Source organism: Balaenoptera musculus, chromosome 6 (assembly GCF_009873245.2).
Source record: "Balaenoptera musculus isolate JJ_BM4_2016_0621 chromosome 6, mBalMus1.pri.v3, whole genome shotgun sequence".
Lineage (NCBI taxonomy): Eukaryota > Metazoa > Chordata > Mammalia > Artiodactyla > Balaenopteridae > Balaenoptera > Balaenoptera musculus.
In genome coordinates this window covers 111445197-111472199 of record NC_045790.1, presented here as the reverse complement: position 1 = coordinate 111472199, position 27003 = coordinate 111445197, and the positions used below count along the sequence as shown (strand labels likewise).

The 27003-nt window shown below is 47.4% G+C and overlaps 1 protein-coding gene across 3 annotated transcripts; it reads right to left on the bottom strand.

Annotated features, from left to right (window-relative positions):
* Nucleotides 1–1191: 1191 nt before the first annotated feature.
* PRRT1B (proline rich transmembrane protein 1B) lies at nt 1192–27003 on the bottom strand. 3 transcript variants are annotated; one of them, XM_036856688.1, is made up of 6 exons: nt 26947–27003; nt 25665–26850; nt 25011–25087; nt 4040–4500; nt 3059–3202; nt 1796–1945 (listed from the first exon to the last, which is right to left on the bottom strand). In XM_036856688.1, the coding sequence occupies exons 2-6, from the start codon at nt 25838–25840 to the stop codon at nt 1796–1798; spliced, it is 1008 nt and encodes a 335-aa protein (XP_036712583.1). In that variant the 5' UTR covers nt 25841–26850; nt 26947–27003. The 3 variants fall into 3 exon arrangements, with proteins under 3 accessions (XP_036712585.1, XP_036712583.1, XP_036712586.1); XM_036856690.1 differs by lacking the exon at nt 26947–27003 and having other exon boundaries at nt 1192–1945; nt 25665–26911; XM_036856691.1 differs by lacking the exons at nt 25011–25087; nt 25665–26850; nt 26947–27003 and adding an exon at nt 23840–24003.

The following is a 27003-nucleotide window of genomic DNA, read 5'->3' as shown; positions in this document are numbered from 1 at the left end:
AAAAAAATAAAATAAAATAAAATAATTCTCTTCATTTGGATCTGGATCTTTCCTGTTAAGTTTATTCCTAGGTTTTACTGTTTTTATCACTATTGTGAGTGGAATTTTAAAGTTTTTCCACTTTTACCTGAATATTGCTATTGACTGTTGTATGCTCTGTATCCAATCACTTCTCTGAGTTCTCTTATTTTGATTTTTTCACTGACTCTTGGATATTCTGGCTAGGGTATCACTTTGTCTCTTCTAGTTTTCACACTACAAATTTCACTTTGCTGTTTTTTACATTAGCTAGAACCTCAAAACAATGTTGAACAGAGACTCTAGGGGGCACCCATGGCTTGGTCCTGGTTAGTGGTTTTAGTAATTTCCCACTTAACACACGATATGCTGTTGGTTCATCTACCAGCTTCAGCGGCACCTGGGAGCTCATTAGAAATGCAGGATCTCAGGCCCTACTTACTGAATCAGGATCTGCATTTTAATAAGATTTCCCAGGTAGTTTCATAATGTACTTTGAGGTTCAAGGCACACTGGTCTAGATGGTTTCTTTCTATTCTGATTTTAGGTAAGAGTTTAGCAACAGGAAGAGCTATGGCAGTTGGGGTCTACCAAATGCTTCTTGGCATCTACGGACCCCTAAAATACAGCTTCCTCCTTCTTTTTCGCGGCAATCATGCATTTTAGGGTTTGATATCCTAATTCCGGGCCACGCCAGGTCCTAGACCGTGAGGCCACCTCTCAGGCTCCAAGCGTCATCACTCCTCACCTACTTCCGCATCCCCATCTCTCCAGCCCCTGGACCATTTCGAGGGCTGAGATGGGCTGTCGTCCTGCCTCAGCTCCCAGTGCTGGTCAGTGCTCAGAAAGCACCTGATTTCACTTGAGCTCTCAATCTTTTATGGCTCAGCCAGGGGGCCCCCTTCCTCCTCTCTCCATGCAGATGGATTTCCTTGCTCTCTCATCACCTTTGGCCCGCGAAAGACCCTACAGAAATTCCCGCCATCGGTACCCAGCGGCTCCACCGCCACGTGCACAAGTCAGACACCGCGCTGCACAGACTGGGCAAACCCCAGCATCTCAGAGGGGCCGGCGTGGGAGCCCCAGGGCCCAGCTGTGGACAGATGCGTCCCACTCACCCTACAGTGACCCAGGGCAAGCAACAGCCCCGACGCAGCAATGAGACGCTCTGCCCAGGGTGTTGCTGTTTGTTTACTGACCGGACATCGTGGCCTTGGTTTCTGGACATGGGGTCATCAGGAGAGAGCCTGCCCCACCAGACGGGGCTGGGACGCAGTACGACCTTCCAGGAGCGACCCAGGAGAGAGGAGGCCGCTCCTCTCAACTCCCCAACAGGGAGAAAGAAAGCCCAGCAGCTCTGCCCTGCGATCCCAGGGCTGGGCTGGGCGATGGGGAGGCCGGAGGTGGCAATGTCCTTCCAGATGGCGCTGAGGACAGTGAGGGCACTGGTCCCTCTGCTGGTCTCTCAGGGGTCAAGTGAAGGCCAGGGGCATGGGGGCACTGCCAGCACAGTTCCAGGAAGAACTCAGGCCCCTGTACCACAGCTGGGCCCGGGCCCTGGGGCCACCTCGGGCTAGGACACTGCCTGGGGCCACCTGCAGGGGCAGAGGCCCAGCCAAGAGCGTACAGAGGGCTGCAAAGCCCACCTTCTTCTGAGCCTGCCCCGGTCCCCTCTGGGTGACAGATGGCCACCAGCAGGGATCCAAGTCCGCAGAAAGAGTCTGGCCAGCTCAGGAGTCCCTGGGTGTCCCGACGTCCCCGAGGGAGCCACCAGCCCTCAGGGCAGGTAGAGTGCTACCACCACGTAGATGACCCAGCTGGTGGACACGAAGACCCCGAAGAGCAGGCTGAAGAGCACAAGCGAGCGGGCCTTGCGCGAGGCCTCCTCAGCCTGGGCCAGGTCCCCCCTGCCCAGGGCCGCACGAGTCTGCAACGAGACGGGGGGGTGAGCGGACACAGAGTCCCCGCTCCCTCCCGGAGGCACCGTCGGGCCCGGCCCCAGTGCGCAGACTGGACCGCTGAGCCCGCGAGGCGGTCAGGGGCCTTCCCCGGGGCCACAGCTCGCAAAGGAGCAGGAGCGATGGAGGTGGTGGCTGCCAGCCACGGGCCTGCGCCAGACCCGCGCCCTCCGCGCCATCGCCTGCCATCCTCACAACGGCCCTGAGTTTGGTGTCATCGTTGTCCCCACTCTGAAGAGGAGGCAACGAAGGCTCAGAGAGGTTAAGTGACCCCCGTAGGGCCACACAGCTGGCGGTGGAGCCAGAAGGGACAGGCGGGCAGCAGCCTCCCGAGCCCCGCCCCTCAGCCGCCCTGAGAGCGTCCTTCTCCCCACAGGCCTGTCTAGCTTATGACGGGGGCCTGACCACGGAGGGAGGCCAGGGCTGTCACCGGGTCAGCCTTGAGCAAAAGCCCCAGGGCCCTCCTACTCTATTAGCATGTCCTCACACTGCCATCGTGCTAAGTCCCCAGGGTCTAACCTCTTGCCTGGCCATGGTCAGAAACAATCAGGAGGGAGGGACGGAGGAAGAAGAAAGAGTGTTGTCGAGATGGTGGGTGGGTGGATGGATGGACGGACGGACGGACAGGGATAGGTGGTTGGATGGGTAGACAGATGGGTGCATTAATGGATGAGCAGAGGGGTGGATGGATGGATGAATAGATGGAGACTAGAGAGACGGTGGATGGATGGGTGGGTAGTGGGTGAACAGACAGACGGGTAGCTAGACAGATGGAGGCGGATGGGTAGAAGCGAGTGGATGGGGGGATGGCAGTCTCCACCCAATTAAACACAAGCCCCCACCGGACAGGCAGTTCCCTGGGCCTTAATCATCCACACCCTCAGTGTGAATTGTTTCAGTTGAATGTTCTAGGGCAGATCTTGAGCGGTAGGGAGCAGAGACAGCAGAGGACAGGGCGAGGACCACACAGACAACTGGGCACCGATTTCCCAATCCTGCCACCCTTCTCAGGGGGAAACGCCAGGGGCCCAGGGGCTGCAGGCTGGGAGGGCTGTACCGAGGACCGCCCCACGCCCACCTACCTCGTGGGAGTAGACGACAGCAATGAGCCCGGTGAGCAGGCAGCAGAAGAGGGTCACCAGCACGGACTCCATCATGTAGTCCTTGGGCAGGGGCCTGTGTTCCACGGTGGCCGGGGCTGGCACACCGGCAACGGGGCTGTTGTACTGTGAGGGCAGAGGCCACGGCGTGGTTAGGGAGCACGCAGCCTGCGACAGCAGTGGACCCGTCACTCCACCCACTGCCAAGCCCCACCCAGTGAGGCTGCGGGTCGCCCAGGGGTCAAGGCCCCCCTTCTGCCCGCTCCCTCGGCACCCCCAGCCTGTCACTCAGCCCCCAGGAGTCTCAGGGTTCTGCCCTCTACAAAGTGCTCAGTCCAGGGTCCAGCCACCAGTGTCTCCATGTCCCCACTGGGTCCCCACCAGGGGGGACCTCGAAGCTCTCCTCCACGGGCAGCCAGTGTTTTTTTTGTTTTGTTTTTTCCTAAAAATCTAATCAAGTCATCTCCTACCAAAGGCCCTGGGGACCCTCACAGTGGATCCCACCTTCCTATCCTCCCCCCGCCACTAAGCTGAACCAACCACCGTCATTGCCAGAACACACCGGCCTTGGCCCCCTGCATGCCTGTGCTGTGCCCTCCTTCTCTCCTCTGCCTCAACTCTCCTATTCATCCCATAGAACCCAGCTCAAATGCCCCCACTGCTGGGAAGCCTCGCGCTCCCGCCCAATCCCCAAGCTGAGGGAGCCCTTTTCTATTGCGCCCCTGGGCACAGAAGCTTCCCCTGCCGGGTGCTTGTGGTGACCTCTCACCTCCTGTGCGCCAAACTCTCCAGCCCAGGGAGGGAGGGAGGGACGGAGGGAGGGGCGAGGGGGAGGAGGGAGGGGCGAGGGGAGGAGGGAGTGGGAGGAGGGAGGGGCGAGGGGAGGAGGGAGTGGGAGGAGGGAGGAGGGAGGGGGGAGGGGGGAGTGAACGGGGAGGGGGCGGCGCCCGCGGCCTGACTCACCACCGGGAAGGGCGCGAAGAGCGGCTGCGCGGTGGGCGCGGGGAAGAGCGGCGCGGGCGGGGGGTACAGGGCAGAGGCGGAGGGCGCGGGCGGGAAGAGCACGGGCTGCGGGAAGGGCGGCGGGTAGAGCAGGTGCGCGGCCTTGGGGTCGGGCGGCGCGTAGGGCGGGGGCTCGCCCACGAAGCCGATGTTGGGGACCCCGCCGGCCGCCGCCTTGGGCGCCTGCCTGGCCTCGCCCGCAGCCTGGGCCTGGTCCTGGGCAGGGGGCGTCGCCGAGGCCTCGGCCAGGGGATCGCCGGGGGTGCCCTCCAGCGCGGGGGCGCTGCCTCCATCCGCGGCCGCTTCCTCGCTGGGCCCTCCGTCCTCCTCCAGGAGCTGCGGGCGGCGAGGGAGCTGCGGGAGCTCGGGGCGCGCGGCGCTCCCGGCGTCCTCGGGGCTGCCGCCCCCTTTCGCGTCTGCTCCTGGGAAGAAATGGCAGGGGTGGTGAGCCCCCAAGAGGCTGCCGGGCCAGGTGGGAGTCCTCCCCCCAAACGCCAGAACACAGCGCCTCCAAGGAGAAAGTCACAATGACCGTGCCGATCCTGACCCCTGATGAACCCCGCACTCAGGCTTCTCCAAGCTGGGCCCTTGAATCTTTCCCCAAAGTGCAACAGTAGGACAAGAAAACCAAGGCTCAGAGAGGTGAAGTGCCTTCCTGGTGATCACACAGCCAGCACATATGGCCGGCTGGGGTGGAAGGCAGGCCTTGCCCACACTGGCCAGCCCCTGGCTCCAGATTGCCCCTGCTGGGAGGTGGCGCCACCCCCACGGTCCTGCTGCCGCAGCCGATTAAACCAGGGAAGAAGCTTCAGCACAGGGCAGCCCCCTCATAGGCTGTGCTGAGACACCATCCAATGGGGGCTGGTCTGAGGAGATCAGCTGAGCCAATCAGGTTCTCGGCTCTGGAGTTGTCGGACCCCGGCCAAGCGAGTGACTTCAAAGAGCCAGGAGGTCTCTAAGGGCCAAGTGCCTACTGAGGCAGAGAAGGAACAGAAACAGGAATGGGGTGGGGGAGGGGCAGGGAGCAGCCAGGAGCAGTGGGCAGAGAGCAGCCCACCCAGCAGCTTGGAGGGCGCTCAGAGACCCTCAGCTGCCCAGCTGCCTTCCCTCCCTGGTCCTGGCCTCCAGCATCCATACCATAGACTCTGGAGGCACCCCAGCTGGTCCCAGCAAGTCCTGAAGGTCCCCCTGCACCTCCTGAGAGCAGTTCTGACCAGCTGAGCACCTCTAGGCCTCAGGTAGGTCCTGGAGGAACAGCCTGGAAGGGTCCTGGGGCAGACCCCGTGGACCTGGGTGGGCATTCAAGGACCCACAGCAGTGACAGGCAGCCCAGAGCCCAGGGCCCAGGGTGTGGCTTTGGAGGTTCATTTCCTGAGTGTCTTGAAGGGTTACAGAAGGCAGAGAATTAAGTAAACCAGACATGACAGTGACAGCGCTGGTGAGGGTGGAGGAGCCTTGCTGAAATCCCCCTCCCATCCCTCCCCCCACCTCCACCTCCCATACAGCTGGTGGGTGGAGTCAGGCCAGGGATCCTTAGGGAAGGGATCCCCAATGGCAGGGAGTACTGAGCCCCTGAGAGCTCCCCACCCACTTCCTCCAGCAGCCAGGGTCTCACTCAGGGCATTTCCTACACACGCATCTGGTGTTCATGCCTCCACACCTCTACCCATGCTGTTCCCTCTATTTCTCTACCCCTTGAATCTGGACTTGGCCATGTGACTTGCTTTGGCCAATTAATAAACATCTTGCACACAGAGGCTTTAAAAACCTACATCTCTCCACATTACCAGGGGCTGGCGAGGGATGAGGAGTTCGTGTTTAATGGGGACAGAGTTTCAGTTTGCGATGATGAAAACATTCTGGAGGTGGAGGGTGGTGACGGTTGCGCAACAGCATGAACGTACTTAATGCCCCTGAGCTGTACACTTATAAATGGTTAAAATGGTAAATCTTACATATATTTTACCGGTTTTTTAAAGCCTCTCTCTCCTGCTGATCACTACTAAAAACGCTAGACAAAACACAGAAGAAACTACCCAAAGACCCTGAAAAGTGAACAAAAGCAAGCAGATTGTGGAGTGCAGTCAGAACGCAGAAGTGACCATAAAGGGGGTGAATTTCCCATTTTTTTCCTCTCATTTCCCTTGAAGCGCAAAGCTCCAGTCACAGAGCCACGTGATAGAGCACCAGAATGAGCAGCTAAAACTCCACTGGAAACTCTGTCATTCTAGCCAGAGGAACCAGGAAAGGGCCCCTGCAGAATGGAAATAGTGGGGAAATCCTAGAGAGGAAGTAGCTTCAGAGGGGGATCCCCTAGTTTTGTATGTGAACTGGGGTGACCAACGTATATCAGCTTGCCCAAGACTTCCCCGGGTTTACTACTGAAAATCTCGCATCCAGGCAAACCCCTTAGTCCCAGGTAAACTGGAACGGTTAGTCATCTTAGAATGGGTCCACACAAGTCTTAGACTCACCCCCAAGCTGCATGTGAAGGGGACAGACTTAGACCAGCATAAGAAAGACTTTAAAAACTGGACCACTAAAAAAGCCAGAAAACGATTAACAAAATGGCAATAAGTGCATACCTATCAATTACTTTAAATGTAAATGGACTAAATTCTCCAAAAGACATAGAGTGGCTGAATGGATAAAAAGACAAGATCCATCTCTATGCTGTCTACGGAAGATTCACTTCATATGTAAGCACACACACAGACTGAAAATGAAGGAATAGAAAAACATATTCAATGCAAAAGGAAACCAAAAAGCCTGGGGTAGCTCTACTTATGTAACAAAAAGAGACTATAAAACAAAGACTGTAAAAAGAGACAAAGAAGAGCATTACAAAATGATAAAGGGGTCAAATCCAACAAGAAGATATAACATTAGTAAATATTTATGCAACCAACATAGGAGCACCTAAACATAAGAACAAATAATAACAGACCTTAAGAAAGAAATCGACAGCAATACAATAATAGTGGACTTTAATACCCACCTTACATCAATGGAAAAATCATCCAAACAAAAAAGAAAAAATCAATAAGGAAACAGCGACCTTAAAGGACATGTTAGACCAGATAAACTCAACAGATATATACAGAATATTCTATTCAAAAGAAACAATACACATTCTCATCAAGTGCACATGGAACATTCTCCAGGATAAATAATGGTAGGCCACAAAGTAAGCTTTATAAATTTAAGAAGATTGAAATCATATCAAGCATCTTTGCCAACCACAAATGTATGAAACCAGAAATCAATTACAAAAAGAAAACTGGAAAATTCACAAATACGGAGATTAAACAACATGCTACTGAACAACCAATGCGTCAAAGAAGAAATCAAAAGTGAAATTTAAAAAAATACCTTCAGGGACTTCCCTGGTGGCGCAGGGGTTAGGAGTCCATCTGCCAATGTAGGGGACATGGGTTCAATCCCTGGTCTGGGAGGATCCCACATTCCACGGAGCACCTGGGCCCATGCGCCACAACTACTGAGCCCACACGCCACAACTGCTGAAGCCTGCGTGCTTAGAGCCCATGCTCTGCAACAAGAGAAGCCACAAGAGAGAGCCCAGGCGCAGCAACGAAGAGTAGCCCCCACTCGCCGCAACTAGAGAAGGCCTGTGCACAGCAACAAAGACCCAGTGCAGCCAAAAAATAAATAAATAAAAAAATACCTTCAGACAAATGAAAATGGATAGAACATACCAAAACTTATGCAATGCATCAAAAGCAGCTCTAGGAGGAAAGTTCATAACAATAAATACCTATACAACATCAGAAATCTCAAAAAAACACTCTATACCTCAAGGAACTAGAAAAAATGAAGCCCAAAAGCTAGCAGAAGTTAGGAAATAACAAAGATCAGAGTGGAGATAAATAAAATAGAGATTAAAAAGACAATAGAAAATATTAAAGAAACTAAGAGCTGGTTCTTTGAAAAGATAAACAAAATGGACAAATCTTTAGCTAGACTAAGAAAAAAAGAGAAGATTCAAATAAATAACATAAAAAATGAAAGAGGACACGATACCACCAATACCACAGAAATACAAAGGCTCATAAGAGACTGCTATGAAAAATTACATGCCAACAAATTTGCCAACCTAGGAGACATAAATTCCTAGACACATACAATCTGCCAACACTGAATCATAAGAAAGAATATCTGAACAGACTGATTACTAGGAGACTGAATCAGTAATCAAAAACTTCACAGCAAACAGAAATCCAGGACCAGATGGCTACCAAACATTCAAAGAATTAATACCAATCCTCAAACTCTACCAAAAATGTAGAAGAGGCAGAAACACTTCCAAACACATTTTATGAAGCCAGCATTACCTTGATATCAAAACCATAAAAGGATGCCACAAGAAAAGAAAATTACAGACCAATATCCCTGATAAACATAGACGTAAAAATCCTCAACAAAAAATATTAGCAAACAAAACTCGACAATACATTAAAAGAGTCATACATCATTATCAAATAGAATTTATTACAGAGATGCAAGGATGATTCAACATCTGCAAAAAAATCAATGTGGTATACCACATAAACAAAATGAAGAACAAACATCATATGATCATCTCAATAGATGTTGATAAAGCGTTTGACAATTCAATATCTATATATGATAAAAACACTCAACAAAGTGGGTATAGAGGAAATGTACCTCAACATAATAATAAAGGTCACGTACGATAAGCTCACAGTCAATATCATATCAATGGTAAAAAAAAAACTGAAAAGCTTTTGCTTTAAGATCAGGAACAAGACAAGGGTGCTCACTCTCACCACTTTTATTCAACAGAGTATTGGAAGTCCTAGCCACAGCAATCAGACAAGAAAAAGAAATAGAAGGAATCCAAATTGCAAAAGAAGAAGTAAAACTGTCACTATTTTAGATGACATATTATATACAGAAAACCCTAAAAACTCCACCAAAAAACCTTTACAATTAATAAATGAATTCAGTAAAGTTGCAGAATATGAATTCAATATACAAAACTCTGTTGCATTTCTATACACTAATAGCAAACTACAAGAGAAATTAAGAAAATTATCCCATTATCAAATAGAATAAAATACCTATCAAATAGAATACTTAGGAATAAATTTAACCAAGCAGATGAAAGATCTGTACACTGAAAGCAATAAGCCCTCAGTGAAAGAAATTGAAGAAGACAAATAAAAGATAGTCTGTGCTCATGGATTGGAAGAATTAATGTTGTTAAAATATCCATACTACCCAAAGCAATCTATAGGTTCAATGCAACTCCTATCAAAATTCCAGCGGCATTTCTCACAGAAATAGGAGAAACAATCCTAAAATTTGTATGGAACCACAAAAGACCTCAAATAGCCAAGGCAATCTTGAGAAAGAAGAACAAAGCTGGAGGCATCATGATCCCCAATTTCAAACTATATTACAAAGCTACACTAATCAAAACAGTGTGGTATTGGCATAAAAACAGACACACAGATGAATGTCAAAGAAGAAAAAGCTCAGAAGTAAACCAACATATATATCATGAATTAATTTATGACAAAGGAGCCAAGAATACACAATGGGGAAAGGACAGTCTCTTCAATAAATAGTGTTGGGAAAATTGGACAGCCACATGCAAAAGAATGAAACTGGACCACTATCTTACACCATACCCCCAAATTAACTCAAAATGGTTTAAAGACTTGAGTGTAAGACCTGAAACCATAAAACTCCCAAAAGAAAACATAGGCAGTAAGCTTCTTGACATCAGTCTTGACAATGATTTTTTTAGATTTGAAGCCAAAAGCAAAGGCAACAAAAGCAAAAACACACAAGTTGGGATTACATCAAACTAAAAAGTTTCTGCACAGCAAAGGAAACCATCAACAAAATGAATTGGCAACCTACTGAATGGGAGAAAATATTTGCAAATCATATATTTGATAACGGGTTGATATCCAAAGTATATAAAAAACTCATAAAACTCAATAGCAAAAAATAAACCCACAATTAAAAATTGGGCAGAGGGGTCTTCCCTGGTGGTCCAGCGGTTAAGACTCCATGCTCCCAATGCAGGGGGCTCAGGTTTGATCCGTGGTCAGGGAACTAGATCCCACAAGCATGCTGCAACTAAGAGCCTGCATGCTGCGAATAAGATCCTGTGTGCCACAACTAAGACCTAGCGCAGCCAAATAAATAAATAAATTTTTTTATAAAAAACTGGACAGAGGATCTGAGCAGACATTTTTCCAAAGACATAAGGGGGGCCAACAGGTACATGAAGAGATGCTCAATCAGGGAAATGCAAATCAAAACCGCAATGAGATATCACCCCACACCTGTTAGAATGGCTATCATCAAAAAGAAATAACAAGTGTTGGTGAGGAGGTGGAAAAAATGGAACCCTTGTGCACTGTTGGTGGGAACATAAACTGGCGCCACCACTATGGAAAACAGTATGGAGATTCCTGAAAAAATTAAAAGTAGAACTACTATATGATCCAGCAATTCCACTTCTGGGTATTTATCTGAAGGAAACGAAAACACTAACTCAAAAAGCTATATGCGGGCTTCCCTGGTGGCGCAGTGGTTGAGAATCTGCCTGCCAATGCAGGGGACACGGGTTCGAGCCCTGGTCTGGGAAGACCCCACATGCCGCGGAGCAACTAGGCCCGTGAGCCACAATTTACTGAGCCTGCGCGTCTGGAGCCTGTGCTCCGCAACAAGAGAGGCCGCGATAGTGAGAGGCCCGCGCACCGCGATGAAGAGTGGCCCCCACTCACCCCAACTACAGAAGGCCCTCGCACAGAGACGAAGACCCCACACAGCCATAAATAAATAAATAAATAAACCCAAAAGTTAAAACAAAACAAAACAAAACAAAACAAAAAAAAAAAAACTAGCACGGCACATATTTAAAAAAAAAAAAAAAAAAAAGCTATATGCACCCACACGTTCATTGCAGCATTATTTTCAATAGCTAAGATGTGGAAACAACCTAAGTGTCCACCAATGGATGAACAGATAAAGAAAATGGTACATATCTAGACACACACACAATAGAATATTATTCAGCAGAATGAAATCTTGCTATTTGCAACAACAGGGATGGACCTTGAGAGCATTACGCTAAGTGAAATAGGTCAGACAGAGAAAGATAAATACTGCATGATCTCACTTACATGTGAAATATGAAAAAAAAATTAAAAAATAAAAAATCTGAGTTCATGGATATAGAGAACAGATTGGTGGTTGCCTGAAATGGGGATGGAGGTGGGCAAAATGAGTGAAGGGCGTCAAAAGGTACAAACTCAGTTTATAAAATAAATAAGTCCTGGGGATGTAGTGTACAGCATGGTGACTATAGTTAATAATACTGTATTGTTGGGACTTCACTGGTGACGCGGTGGATAAGAATTCGCCTGCCAATGCAGGGGACACAGGTTCGATCCCTGGTCCAGGAAGATCCCACATGCCGCGGAGCAACTAAGCCCGTGTGCCACAACTACTGAGCCTGCACTCTAGAGCCTGCGAGCCACAACTACTGAGCCTGTGTACCACAACTACTGAAGCCCACGCGCCTAGAGCCCGTGCTCCACAACAAAGAGAGGCCACAGCAATGTCTCAGCCCGCACACTGCAACGAAGAGTAGCCCCCGCTCGCCGCAACTAGAAAAAGCCTGCACGCAGCAACAAAGACCCAACACAGCCAAAAAACAAAACAAAAAACCTTAAAAAAAAAATACTGTATTGCATATTTGAAAGTAGCTAGAAGAGTGGTTCTTGAAAGTTCTCATCACAAGAAAACAATTTTTCTAACTATTATGGTGATAGATGTTAACTGGACTTATTGTGGTGATCATTACACAATATATACAAATATCAAAACATTACATTGTACACCTGATATTAATGTAATGTTATGGCAATTGTACCTCAATAAAAAAACAGAAAACTGGACCAAGATTGGAAAGGCTACTCATAGAAGGTGAAACAACTAGTGATCTGAAACAACCCAGGTTGATTGCCTACTAAAACAAAACATATCAAGACTTTCCAGGGAATTATAACAGGACTGAGAATCTACACAACATAATATTCGCAATGTACAGGACACAATCTTAAAATCATTCACCATACAAAGAACTAGGAAAATGTGACCAGTCCTCAAGGGAAAAGACAATCAACATATGTCCACCTGGAGATGACCTAGACGTTGGAATTATCAGAAAAAGCAGCTGTTATAACTAGGCTCCATGAGGAAAGATAAACACACTTGAGAAAAGCTCTCAATAAAGAATTATAAAGTTTGATGGGAAAAAAACACATAATATCTGAATTTTTTTTTTTTAATTCACTGATTGGTCTCAATATCAAAATGGAGGTGACAGGGAAAAAAAAGTCAGTGAACTTGAAGAAGCACCAATCCAACAAACAGATTAAGGGGGAAAAAAAAAAAAAAAGAATAGCGCCTCAGGGACATGTGTGGTAACACAAGAGGGTCTTCACTCTGTGTGCCAGTCAAGTCCCAGGACAGATTTTAGGAAAAATATATTTGAAGTAATAATGGCTGCTAGCTTCCTAAATGTGGTGAAAGACAAATTCATAAAACTCAGAAAATCCAGAACAGGCACTCTGTGGGAGCAAACCACCCAGATACATCATCATCAAACTTCTCAAAACCAAAGATAACAACAAAGCCTTGAAAACAGGCAGAGAAAAATGACACGTTATATACAGGGGAACAACAATTTGAATTTCCATAGAGGCGACCGAGGTCAGAAGACAGTGGATCAACCCAGAAATCGATATCTAAAGGAAATGTCCTTCAGGGACTTCCCTGGTGGTCCAGTGGTTAAGACTCAGTGCTTCCAGAGCAGGGGCGGGCGGGTTTGATCCCTGGTTGGGGAATTAAGGTACCACATGCCACGAGGCCAAAAAAAATAAAATAAAATAAAACATAAAGGAAATGTCCTTCAGGAATAAAGGCATGTATTCATTTTCTATTGCTGTATAACAAATTATCATAAATATAGTGGCTTACAACACCCATCCACCTCACATCCATTATAATGATTACAATCAAAAATATAATAAAACCCAGAGGCTAGGATATGGAGAAATCAGAGCCCTTGTGCACTGTTAGTGGGAATGTAAAACAGTGCAGCCATATGGCAATTCCACAAAAAATTAAAAATAGAATTTCCAGGGAATTCTCTGGCAGTCCAGTGGTTAGGACTCGGCCCTTTCACTGCCGTGGCCTGAGTTCAATCCCTGGTTGGGAAACTAAGATCCCACAAGCCTCACGGTGCGGCTAAATAAATAAATAAATGTTTTAAATAAATAAATAAATAAAAATAGAATTTCCACATGATCCAATAATTCCACTTCTGGGTATATACCCAGAAGAACTGAAAGCAGGAGCTTTAAGAGATATTTATACACCCATGTTCACAGCAGCACCATTCACAAAAACTAAAAGGTGGAAGCAACCCAAGTGTCTACCAACAGATGAATGGATAAGCAAAGTGTGGTCTGTCCATACAACGGAATATTATTCACCCTTTAAAAGGAAGGAAATTCTGACAACAAGGAGGAAACTTAAGGACATTACTCTAAGTGAAATAAGCCAGTGACAAAAAGGCAAATATTGTATGATTCCACGGTCTGAGGTCCTTAGAGTGGTCAAACTCAGAGACAGAAAGGGGAATGGTGGTTACCAGGAGCTGGGATAGCGGGGGGAATGGAGACATTATTTAATGGGTACAGAGTTTCAGCTTGGAAAGATGAAAGAAGTTATGGAGATGGATGGTGGTGATGGTTACACAACAATGTAAATGCATTTAGTACCACTGAACTGTACACTTAAAAATTGTTAAGATGATAAATTTTATGTTATGTGTATTTTACAACAATTTTTTTTAATGGGGAAAAATTACCAAAATGCTCATGTACTAACTCACAGTTCTGTAGGTCAGAAGTCCAGGCTGACTCAACTCAGGGTCTTACCAGGCCAACATCAAGGTGTCAGTTGGAATGGGCTCTTACCTGGAGCTCTAAGGAAGAATCTATATGCAAGTTCATTCAGGTTGTTGGCAAATTCCAGTTCTGTGGGTCTGAGGTTCTCTGCTCCCAGAGGCTGCTCACCATCCTTCCCATGTGACTATTTTGATCTTTAAAGCCAGGGATGCACATCAGATCCCTCTCATGCTTCAAAATTCCCTGTCTTCCCTTCTACTACCAGGTAGAGAGATATTTCTGCTTTTAAAGGGCTCACCTGATTAGGTCAGGCCCACCCAGAAAAACTCTGTATTTTAAGATCAACTGACTTGAGACTTTAATTCCATCTGTAAAATCCCTTCACAGCAGTACCTATACTAGTGTTTGATTGAATAACTAGGGAAGGGAAACCTGGGTGTCATCTTTAGAGCTCTGCCTACCACAAGTAAAATAAAGTCATTCTCAGATGAAAGAAAACTAAGAGAATTCCTTGCCAGAGACCTTCTGTTAACAGAAAGTCTAAAAGAAGTTCTTTGGGCTGAAAAGAAATAATACCAGAGGTAAACTTGAAACTTCAGAAATAAAGGAAGAACCACAGATGTATAATTATTGGGGTGAAAATAAAAGATAATTTTTTTCCTCTTAAATCCTCTAATATATGACGGTTGAAGGCCAAAATTATAACATTTTATGATGAGTTTGCAATGTGTACAGATGTATTACACATGAAAACTATAACACTTATTAAGCTTATAAATGGATGGGCATGAGGGTAAAGAGACCTCTAAGGTTCTACATTTTACTGGAAGTGATACAATACTAACTCTAAGTAGACTATGAAAAGTTAGGTATGTATTTTAACCCCTAGAGCAACCACTAAAAAAATAACATGAAGCTATGCAGTCACAACACCAAGAGATAAAATGGAATACTAAAAAATATTTAAATAATACCCAAAAAAGGTAGGGAGTGGGGCACAGCACGGGAGTGGAAGAGGAACAAAACAGAGGCAAAGAGAAAACAGTAATAAAATTATATACTTAAATGCAACCATATCAATAATTACTTTAAATGCTGATGGTCTAAACTTTCCAGTTAAAATGCAGAGATTGACATAATGAATAAAAACCAAGACTTACAAGCAACCTACAATAGATAAACTTTAAATATAAAGACACAGAGAGCTGAAAGTAAATGGGTGGAAAAAGATATGCCAAATAAACAGTAAGCAAAAAAGGCTGGAGTGGCTCCTTTATTAAAGGAGCTAAAATAGGCAAAGCCCGGGCGCCTAGCACCCATGCTCCGCAGCAAGAGAAGCCACCACCATGAGAAGCCCGTGCACCACAACGAAGAGTAGCCCCCGCTCGCCGCAACTAGAGAAAGCCCGCGCGCAGCAACAAAGACCCAACGCAGCCAAAAAAGAAAAAAAAAAGTCAATGTTAAAGAAGATGTGGTGTATATATATATATATATATATATATATATATGTGTGTGTGTGTGTATATATATGTATATACGTATATATATGTATGTATGTGTAATACACACATACACACACAATGGAATACTACTCAGCCAAAAAAAAAAAAGAGAGAGACAGAATGAAATAATGCCATTTGCTGCAACATGTATGGACCTAGAGATGATCATACTAAGTGAAGTAAGTCAGACAGAGAAAGACAAACATCAGATGATATTTCTTATATGCAGAATCTAAAATATTATACAAAGGAACTTATTTACAAAATAGAAACAGACACATACACAGAAAACAAACTTATGGTTACCAAAGGGGAAAGGGGGGAGGGAGGGATAAATAAGGAGTTTGGGATTAGCAGATACAAACTATAATACTATATATAAAAGAGATAAACAACAAGATCCTACTGTACAGCACAGAGAACTATATTCAATATCTTGTAATAACCTATAATTGAAAAGAATCTGAAAAAGGGTATATATATATATATATATATATATATATATATATATATATATATATATATATATCACTTTGCTGTACACTTGAAACTAACACAACACTGTAATTTAACTATACTTCAATTTTTTTTTAATGGCTTAAAAAAATTTAAAAACAGGGAATTCCCCAGTCCAATGGTTAGGACTCCGTGCTTTCACTGCCGAGGGCGCGGGTTGGATCCCTCGTTGAGGAACTAAGATCCCACAATCTGCACAGCCAAAAATGTTTTGAGAAAGTACAAATTTCCAGTTATAAGATAAAAATATTTCCAGTTATAAGATGGGTACTAGGGATGTAATGTACAACATGATAAATTAACACTGCTGAATGTTAAGTATGAAAGTTATTAAGAGAGAGGATCCTAGGAGTTCTCATCACAAGGAAAAAATATCTGGGGAGTTCCCTGCCAAGGACACGGATTTGATCCCTGGTTGGGAAACTAAGATCCCGCAAGCTGCACAGCGCGGCCAAAAAAAATAAAGGTTTAAAAAAATAAACAAAAAACTCTTTAAAGGATGAAAGAGCATTTTAGGTAGGAAGGATTTGGGGCTGACCACGTAATTCTCGATTCCAAGCAGGTGAAAAAATATGTTATATATGATGGTGTGAGGAATGGAGGGATTAGTGGGGAAGACTTTTTTTACCTTAAAATTCTTCTTAAAATGGACATGTGAGAATAGAGTAAATGTTCTCAGTGATTGTAAGTATTTGAAGATTTCCAGAAGGTATAATTCTAACCTTTCAAATATGACGTAGATTATCGAAGTTCAGTAAGAATTAGCATAAAATATTAGCATTATCGTAATACTAAGAGGATGAAACACAGGACAGAGTATAATAAATTCATGTAATCCTTTTGAAATAACTGTAAAGAAGTTGAGGAAAGTTTTCTGTCTAAACAGAAAGTTTTCTAGCTGTTGTAAAGCACTAAATTCATTTTAAAAATATTAACTATGCATGCTTATTAAAATAAATGCTTGGCTTTTAAAAAAATAAATAAAAAGGACATTCTTTAAAAAAACAAAACAAAACAAATATTGGAGGACTTTACCTGATTTCAAGATTTACTATAAATCTACAATAAACGAGACAGTTCATATTAATGAAATGATAGACACATATATCAATGTAGCATTAAAATAGTAGAGCATCAAAACAGACACACATATCTATTTGGTCATTTGATTTTTGCCAAAGGTTCTAAGGCAATTCAATGGGGAAAGGAAAGTCTTTTTAATAATTGGTGTAAGAGCAACTGGCTATCTTTGTGGGAAAAAAGTGAATATTGACTCTTTCCTCACAACATAGAAATTAACTAAAATACATCATAAACCCAAATGTAACACCTAAAACTATAAAACTTCTGGAAAAAATATAGGAGAATATCTTTGTGACCTTAGACTAGATAAATAAATACTATTCATGACACCAAAAGCATGATCCATAAGAGAAAAAAAATGCATATATTGGACTTCAAAATAAAAAACTTTCTTCAAAAGACATCACTAAGAAATACAAAGTCACATCACAGAGTGGGAGAAAATATAACACATATATCAGACAAAGGAGTTGTATCAACACTGTATAAAGAACTCTTAAACTCAATAATAAGTCAAATATCCCAATAAGAAAGTGGACGAAATATTTGTCTACTTCACCAAAGTAGACACTCAAATGGCCAATAAGCACATAAAAAGATGCTCCATGTCTTTAGTCATCAGAAATGCCATCAAAATTAGAAATGCCAATTAAAACGAGATATCACTACACATCCATTAGAATGGCTAAAATTAAAAACAAAACCAACCAACCTAACCTTAGCAAGCTTTGGTAAGTATGTAAAACAATGGAAGCAGGAAACAAACACTGCAAGTAGGAAAATAAAATAGTAAACCACTTTGGGAAACAGTTTGACAATTTCTTAAGAAGTTAAACATACATATACCATAAGATTCAGCTATTCCACTCCTAGGTGTTTACTCAAGGGAAATAAAAATATATAGCCACATAAATGTGTATAGAAACTCTGTTTGCAGTAGACCCAGACTGGAAACAACCCAAAAAGTCCACAACCAGACGAATGGATAAAGCAATTGTGCTGTATCCATACACTGGAATACATCTGCAGAGGCAGCTCTATGATCCCTGCCTCCTGACATGTAATTCTCTCCCCTTGAGTGTCCCGGACTGCATGACTTTTTTACTGCGTGACTTTTCTTTTTTTGGCCATGTTGCTTGGCTTGTGGGATCTCAGTTCCCTGACAAGGGATCGAACCCGCACCCTCGGCAGTGAGAGCACAGAGTCCTAACACTGGACCCCCAGGGAACTCCCTGCATGACTTCTAATGAAGAGACTATGGCAGCAGGTATGGGGTCACTTCTGAGATTAGGTGCTTTTTTAAAAAATATTTTATTTATTTATTCGTTAATTTATTTATTCTGGCTTTGCCGGGTCTCAGTTGCCACATGCTGGATCTAGTTCCCCGACCAGGGATCGAACCCAGGCCCCTTGCGTTGGTAGTGTGGAGGCTTACCCACTGCACCACCAGGGAAGTCCCAAGATTGCGTTTTAAAAAGATCATGGCTTCTTGTCAATTACTCTCTTTTTGTCTCCAGCAACTCCAGGAGGAAGTGAACCACGGCGGGAGGGGCCCACGTGACGCAACAGGACACTGAGGCCCTAGCCAACAACCCAGGAGGCACCGAAACCTGCCAACAACCAGGTGAGTGCGTTTGCAGGCAGCCCTTCAGCCTCTGCTGGGTCTTGAGGTGACTGCATCCCGGCTGATGACTTGGCTACAACTTCAGGAGAAACTCAAGCCACAGGCGCCCAGCCCAGCCACACCAGGCTGTGCAGTAATAAATGGGGGCTGTTTAAAACCTAAGTGTTGAGGGTACAGCTCTTCCTCAACTCACGATGGAGTCACCTCCTGAGAAACCCATCAAAAGTTGAAAATATCGGGCTTTCCTCGTGGCACAGTGGTTAAGAATCCACCTGCCAGTGCAGGGGACACGGGTTCAAGCCCTGGTCCGGGAAGATCCCAATGCCGCGGAGCAACTAAGCCCGTGCACCACAACTACTGAGCCCTCGTGCCACACCTAATGAAGCCCAGACGCCTAGAGCCCGTGCTCCGCAACAAGAGAAGCCACCGCAATGAGAAGCCCGCGCACCACAACGGAGAGTAGCCCCCGCTCGCCACAACTAGAGAAAGCCTGCACGCAGCAACAAAGACCCAACGCAGCCAAAAAAAATAAATGATAATAACTTTTTTTTTAAAGTTGAAAATATCGTAAGTCAAAATAGCATTTAGTACACCTGACCTCTGGAACATCGTAGCTTAGCCCAGCCTACCTTAAACGTGCTCAGAACACTTACATTAGCCTATAGTTGGGCAAAACCATCTAACACAAAGCCTATTTGATACTAAAGTGTTGAGTATCTCATGTCATTTGTTGAACACTGTACTGAAAATGGAAAATAGAATGACTGAATGGGTACAGAATGTATCAGTTGTTTACCCCCGTGATCCCGTGGCTGACCGGGAGCAGAGGCCCTGGCACTGCCCAGCATCGTGCCAATGCATGTCACCAGGGCGGGAAAAATCAAAATTCAAAACAGAAAATATGGTTTCTAACGAATGCACATCACCTTCGCACCACTGTAAAGTCGAAAAATCAGAAGTTGAACCATCGTAAGTTGGGGACCATCTATAATTTGTTTAACAGTCACAACTACTCAGCAGTGAAAAGGAATGAACTGTGGATACGCACAGCAGCCCACATGGATGGATCGCTAAATCATTAGACTGAGGAAAGGCAGCCAGTCAAAAAGGGTCCAGGCTATATGATTTCATGTATATAAAATCCTAGAATAGGCCTTCTTAGAGGAACAGGAAGCCATTCCATAGTTGCAGGGAGGGATTACCAAGGGCACAAGGAAGCTTTTGGGGGTGATGAAGATTCTTATTCTGATGTAGTGATAGCTTGACAGATACGTAATACATCAAAACTGATCAAAGCGTACATTTTAAATTGTACCCCAAATACAGTTAAAACATTCTTTATAGAAAAAATGTTCTAAAACACTTGCACGCTAGGGCTTGCTCTCTCCCACTTCTGGGAATCCTTCTGTCACTGCCATGACGGAGCCCACTGGATCAGCTCCAAGGAGGAGAATGGGGGCTCCCAGCCAATGGCTTACCAGCCCCCAGACCACCCAGCCCCAGTGAGCTGGCCCCGACCTGCAAAATCATTAGAAATAATAAATGTCTGTTGTTTTAGGCCACTCGGTTCGCGGTTGGTTTGTTCCGCAACAAAAGCCAACTGATAATTGACGCAGAAAGTTTCCTTTGGGAGCGTTGGAAGTGAGGAGAGGAGGCAAAGGCGGAATAAAGGGAGACACAGCAGTGGCCAGAGCCAGAGGGCTATGGACAAGCGGACGGACCTGGGCAGTACGGAGGCGGTGCACCGGGCCTGGCAGCACCCGGGGGGAGGAGGGGAAGGGAGCTGACAAGAGCAACAGGGCAGATCAGATCTCTCCTCTCCCTGCTCAGTGCCCAGGGCAGAGTTGGCCTGGTGGATACGGGATGAGGTTCTTTTTTTTTTTTTTTTGGCCATGCCACGCAGCATGCGGGATCTTAGTTCCCCGACCAGGGATTGAACCCGGGGCCCCAGCAGTGAAAGCACCAAGTCCTAACCACTGGACCACCAGGGAAGTCCCTGGGCTGAGGTTCTGGGTCATGATCAGGAGCTGGAGCTCAGGGGCCAGACCGCCCGGGCTGCTTCCTTTCCCTGTGCCTCCTCAGTCTCCTCATCCTTAAAATGGGGACACCACCACTTCTCGGGGTTATTGTGGGGATGAAATGAGTGTATGCATGTACAGTGCTTGGGCGCTCCACTAACCCTGGCTACCGTTATCTGAGGTTAGGAAGCGGCTGGGAGATGAGAAACTGGAAGGGTGTTCCGGCCAGTTTGGGGAATCGGTAAGAAGTGGGGGAAATCAAAGCCAATGAGCAATGAGATCACACGTAACGTCAGCAAGGTTTGTGACTTCTGAGTTTGATCCAGAGAGCTGGGCTCTTCCAAGAGGACCTCCGTGGGGATCTTCAGGGTTGCTGATCTATTGGAGGGTGGGTGTGGCCTAAATGTCCCTGCGGGAGACACCAGAGCAGCTCCCAACCTCACCGACCCAGCCAAAGGCTGGAGTTTTCAAATAAGGCAACAAGAACAAAAGGAACATTGTGGGGAAAATGAGAAGTTGTGTTTGCTGTCTACGCTAGAGGGCCTTCCTCTAAGCCCAGAGGCCACTTGCTGACCTACTTATGAAGCTCTCAGCCAAAATCCACCACCCTTGGTACACAAAGCCCCCAAACCACCCTCTGAATATGCAGCTAGGCAGAGGCACCCAGCCGCCAGCCATTCAATCCCACACGTTTCCACTGGGCAACTCCTGTGGACTAGTGTTCTAGGCTCAGAAATACAATTCTGCATGGACCGAGAGATGATCATACTAAGTGAAGTCAGTCAGACAGAGAAAGACAAGTATCATATGATATCACTTATAGGTGGAATCTAAAAAACTGATACAAATGAACTTATTTACAAGACAGTAACAGATGCACAGACATAGAAAACAAACTTATGGTTACCGAAAGGGATGGGGGATAAATTAGGAGCTTGGGATTAACAGCTACAAACTACTATATATAAAATAGATAAACAACAAGGACCTACTGTAGAGCACAGGGAACTATATTCGATATCTTATAATAACCTATAATGGAAAAGAATCTGAAAAAGAATATATACATAACTGAATCACTTTGCTGTACACCTGAAACTAACACAACACTGGATATCAACTATACTTCAAATCAACTATACTTAAAAAAAAAAAAAAGAATTCTCTACACAAACCCCACAGAAATACCATGATTTCAGCAGGGTCAGGTGCCTGTGGGGCTGCTAAGTGAATGAAGCTTTGCCACTAAGATGTCCAAGTGAATAGCAGTGATAGTGCTTGGAACTGCAGCTACCATTTTTAAGCATCTATCAGGTGCCAGGCCCTGAGGAACAGACATGACATCTGCATTAACCCTGAGCCAGCTGTGCCACCCCGTGAACACTGGCTCTGCGACCTTAGAGACAAACTCTCCATGTCTCCCTTTCCTCATCTGTAAATGAGGATAATAATAGTAACGATCATTTAAAAATAATAACAGGGACTTCCCTGGTGGCGCAGTGGTTAAGAATCCCCCTGCCAATGCAGGGGGCAAGGGTTCGAGCCCTGGTCCGGGAAGCTCCCACAAGCCGCGGAGCAACTAAGCCCGTGAGCCACAACTACTGAGCCCGTGTGCCACAACTACTGAGCCTGTGCTCTAGAGCCTGCGAGCCATAACTACTGAAGCCTGCGCACCTAGAGCCCGTGCTCCGCAGCAAGAGAAGCCACCGCAGTGAGAAGCCCGCGCACGCACGTCAACGAAGAGTAGCCCCCGCTCTAGCGAGAGCCCGCGGGCAGCAACAAAGACCCAAGGCAGCCAAAAATAAATTAATTAATTAAAATAAAATAATAAAAATAATAACAGTGGACACAAGCTCAGGCTCTGTTCTGAGAGCTTCCTTACAGTAGCTCAGGTCAGCCTCAGGTGTGTCTTATTATCCCGTTTCACAGGTGAGAGAACTGAGGCTCCCAGTAGGTAACCTGAGCCTAGGAGGCGCTCCCTCGGTTGCTGGCACGGGAGTGCCCCGGGGAGACGCCGATCCCCTGCCCCAGTTATCATAACAAAAACCGCAGCTACCCGGGCCGCCTGGGTAAATACCTGGCCCGATGACGCGGAGATAGGGCTGCAGAATAAATAAATTTGCTGGCGGGGCTGCCCGGCCGTGGCCTCGGGTTCTCGGGTTCTCGACACCCGAGCCTCGGCGGGACATTCCAGCCGGAAAGGGGGGCCGGGAGTTTGGTGGGAGGTGCTCGAGGGCCCGGGGTGCGGGCGGCAGATGAAGTCAGGCGGGGCCGGTCCCCATTCGCAGCAGCAGCCCCTCGGGAGCCCCTTGCAGAAGAAATCTAGGTGCGCCCGCCCCAGGTTCGCGGGGGCGGTGGGTCAGGCGGACTCCGCACCGCCTGCGGCTCCGGGTCCCGCCGCCGTCACCACGACCCCCTGCCCGGCCAGCCTGGGACCCCCGAGGGCAAGGCCGGGGTCTCGGTTCACCGCCCCCCGCCCCGCCCAGGGCTGGCTGCGCCGCGGGCCGCCGGAGTTGCCGGGCTGAGCCTCCCCGCGCCCCGCACCCCGTCTGCCCAGCTACCCAGCACGTCCCCCGCCCCCCGCCCCGCCTCTCGGTCCCCGAGTCAGTCTGCGGGGTCTCCTGCCATCTCTTCCCGGCTCTCTCTCCCTCCCTGGCCCTGTCTCTGCCCCCCTTGCCAGGGTGGCCCCCTTCCCCGCTCCAAGGACTGCAGCCTAGCCCGTTCACCACCTTTGCCCGGTGAACAGTCATTAGAGGAAGGACGGGGTGTGGGGGAGGGAGGGGAACGTGCCCCCCACATCGCCACTGCCGGGCACCTGCTGCCCGCCCGGGGGCTGCGCCGAGGGCTGCCCCTCCCCGGCGGAGGGGGCTGCGGCCAAGGTGCCCGAACTCCCCGCAGCGGCCTCCGGGCCCCTCAGTTCCGGGTGCGAGGGAGAGGCGTCCCAGGGCAGACCAGCCTCGGGGCCCGGGGCGGGGTCGCCCTCGCCTTCCCCGGGAGCCGGGACCCCCGGGAGCGCGCACCGGGCCCGCCGCCCTTACCTGCGTCCATGGCGAGACCAGCTGGGCTGCACGCCTCCCGCGCCCGGCGCCTCCCGCCGCCGCCGTCGGGCCCGGCTCCGCTTTCACGGGCGGCTCGGGTTTCCTGGTGCCGGCAGCGCGGCCGGTTAATCATTGACCGCCTGGATTGCCCGCGGCTGTGTCAACAGGCGGCTCCACGCGCGCCCCGGCGCTGGGGCCCGAACCTGCGGGCGCCCGCCAGCCTGGCCGCCTCGGCAGGACCCGCGCCCGGCGGCCCCCCGGGGAGGAAGCCGAATTGGAGGCGGGTGGGAGGAGGGGAGCAGCCCAGGCCCAACTGGGAAAGGGCAAGGGGAGACTGGGGCAAGCCGGAGAGCACGGCTGGATGGATCTGTGGCCAGAAAAGGCCTTGGGGATCCGAGTTGCCGAATCCTTCCTTTTATTTTGCCCAGCAAGAGAAGCCAGAAATACAGATTGTCATATGAAATCTCCTGGGTTTTAAAACAATGTGTGTGTGAGACTTCTAGTCCCTGAAACTTACCAGACTGGAGAACTCAAAGCAGGTCTCACTCCAAACACCGAGAAATGCTACACTACGCAGGCAAGCCAGACGGCAATTTAAATTCATGGCTGAGCTCCCAAGATAGTAAGGGAGATCCCCAGGGACCAAGGAAGAGCGGACACCGACACAGCCTGGAGGGGATGGAGGCGGGTGCTGTCTGTGCACTGTGGTGGGTTAGTGGTCTCTTAAGCTGGTCTCGGCTTAAGTTTTGCACCCAGATGTGGACAGGAGATGAAACCTTGGGTCTGCGAAGCAGGGAGTTGGGATGAAGAGCGATGAACACAAAATAAAATCTGCCCATGGCTCACAGAGGAGACAAGGAAGCCAGTCTGACCCAGACTAGGTTCTGGATGAGGAAACAAAGTCTCCCTAGGAGTTGTAACCACAGGCCTATTCCTCACATGGGTCTGGGTTTCAAGTTCAGCCCGTTGTTGTGGTCCACAAACCCCGACTTTAAAAAATTGACATTAAAAAGAAAATAGTGGCTCCAGGAAAGAGCGCTGGGATTTCTCCCAAGCAAAACTACTCTGGTGGGACAACCCCCATCCAAGAGGACAAGATTCCCACAGAAGAAGCGCCCCTGAAGATAAGTGCACAACCCCCAAAGGCAAAACGCACAGGCAAACAACCCACCATGAGAGAGTCTCCAGACACGAAAGCAGGACTTGATTCTGGGGCAATCAGGATCCAGCTGGGAAAGCGGAAACCACCTGGAGTATTTAAAAGAAACAGGGGACATTTAATGCAGGGAGCTGGCTTTGGTGATGACGGAAGAGGCAAAAGCTAACCCGGAGAGGGTGAAACAACCCAGAGCTTAGCCCAAGGAGGAGGAGGTTACACACCACGGGCAGCAGGGTGGAAGGGGTCCACCCTGGGTGGGTGCAGGCAACAAGGGGGTGCATTGTTTGAAGACAATAATAAAACTGGCTAAAAGCTGCTCTGCTTTTAATAACCGTGGGACAGTAATTCTAAACAATGTCAGTGACAAAATACTCCCCCCTGAAAAGAATATTTTGTTGGTCTCAGTTCTAAAACAATTGCTGTGGTGTTCATTTTCTGTGCTCACAGGAAGCCAGCAGTCAGGATAGACCAACAGACGTATAGAAATATCAGGGTTTCCTCAATGAATGTACCCAGCCAAACAAACCTCACCCACACACTCAGAACTTCTAACCATCTTTCGAGTCCCCTGCTCTAAAATATCAACAGGGACCGGGTTCATCCACCTTAGATGGGAAGAAAGAATCTCATTGAAAGAGACAGAAATAAACAAATGGGAAAAGTAACCATGAGGAAACAGAGGTGGTGCAGGTATTTTGAAGCTCTGATGTTGTATATTCCTTCCAAGAATCCATAAATTCAATCACAGGAGAGAAAAACCTCAGACAAACCACAGCTGGGGGGGGGGGGTGAGCTCTGCAAAACATCTTGATGTCTTTACTTTTCACGGTTAGAATTTTCATTTGGTTCTTTTAAAATCTGCATGTTTTTCATAATGTCTTTTCTGTGGTGATGCTCTCTATTCCATGTGCTTTCTCTTCAAATGGTTTTTAAAACTTTTTCTTGGAAAATAATTTCAAGCTCAGAGACAAGTTGCAAGAATGGGACAAATGAGCCAACAATGCCTTTTCCAGCACATTTTTTTGCCAGGACAGAATCCAGTCCAGGATTATGTGTTGCATTTAGTTGCCATGTTTTCAAACACTTTTATAGACCTGGTTTTAAATCCTTTTCAAATCACTGTAGTTTCTTAGATGCGATTCGGCCCATTTGCCACACCTGCTGACTGCTGCACAGTAGGGGGGTTTCCTCGTGGCCTTCAGCAGCATCATGATTTCATGGTCGGCAGGAGTTGACTTCTAAAGGCACCCTGTGTGTACCGCACGCGTGCCCTGGTGTATGAGGCAGGTAGCTTCTATGGTGGCTTCTAAGGAAGTCACTGGCTGTGGACCATCTTTTATTTCTCCACTTGAGGTTTCTGCACCATGTAGGTGGCCCACGTGCTGTCAGGCCCAGCGTTCCACTTTCTGGGAGAGGACTCTACTCAGAGCCATTGGGGTAGCAGTTTGCTTCAGTTTCACACAAGCACAGACCCTTTCAGGCTCCCGCAGAATGCAGAGGGCCAGTTCCAGAACCCTGCTGCTGTGCATGGGGCTGTGGCTTTGACTCCCACCCCCCCACGGCACAATCTGCTCCTGGCTCCTTTATGGGCACTCGGCAACGAGGACCTTCTTCTCTCAAGGGCCTGGATACCGTATTTACCTTTCTTGTCTTGGAACGGGACGATGATGTACTCCTCCGTGTCTGGAGCTTGTATCTGTGCAAACACACCAGCTCAGCTATCTTGACTGGAGGTCCATTTGCAGCCGCAAGCCTTGGGCGAGCCATGTAATCTCTCTGCTCCTCAATTTCCCCATCAGGAAAATGGGTTTGTTAAAATAAAAAACAAACGAAGACCAGCCTTGAAAGTTGCCTGAGCAGACAAAACCAATTTTGTAACCGAGCAGGACCCTACAGGGCCTTCCCAAAGAAGACCCCCCCCCCACCCTAACCCCGCCATGTCCTCCACCTGCGTCTTGGCTGTAGAAAAACGTTAGCTTCCTAGGCCTTCCCCAAGTTCCAAAGA

What these genes read in the sequence shown, in the direction of transcription:
- PRRT1B (XM_036856688.1), bottom strand. Translation starts at nt 25,840, where the DNA reads ATGAAAATTCTAACCGTGAAAAGTAAAGACATCAAGATGTTTTGCAGA. An exon ending in ACCACCTCTGTTTCCTCATG is followed by an intron (nt 25,088 to 25,664) that starts GTTACTTTTCCC and finishes TAAATACTCCAG; the next exon opens with GTGGTTTCCGCTTTCCCAGC. An exon ending in TCTTCGCGCCCTTCCCGGTG is followed by an intron (nt 3,203 to 4,039) that starts GTGAGTCAGGCC and finishes CTGCCCTCACAG; the next exon opens with TACAACAGCCCCGTTGCCGG.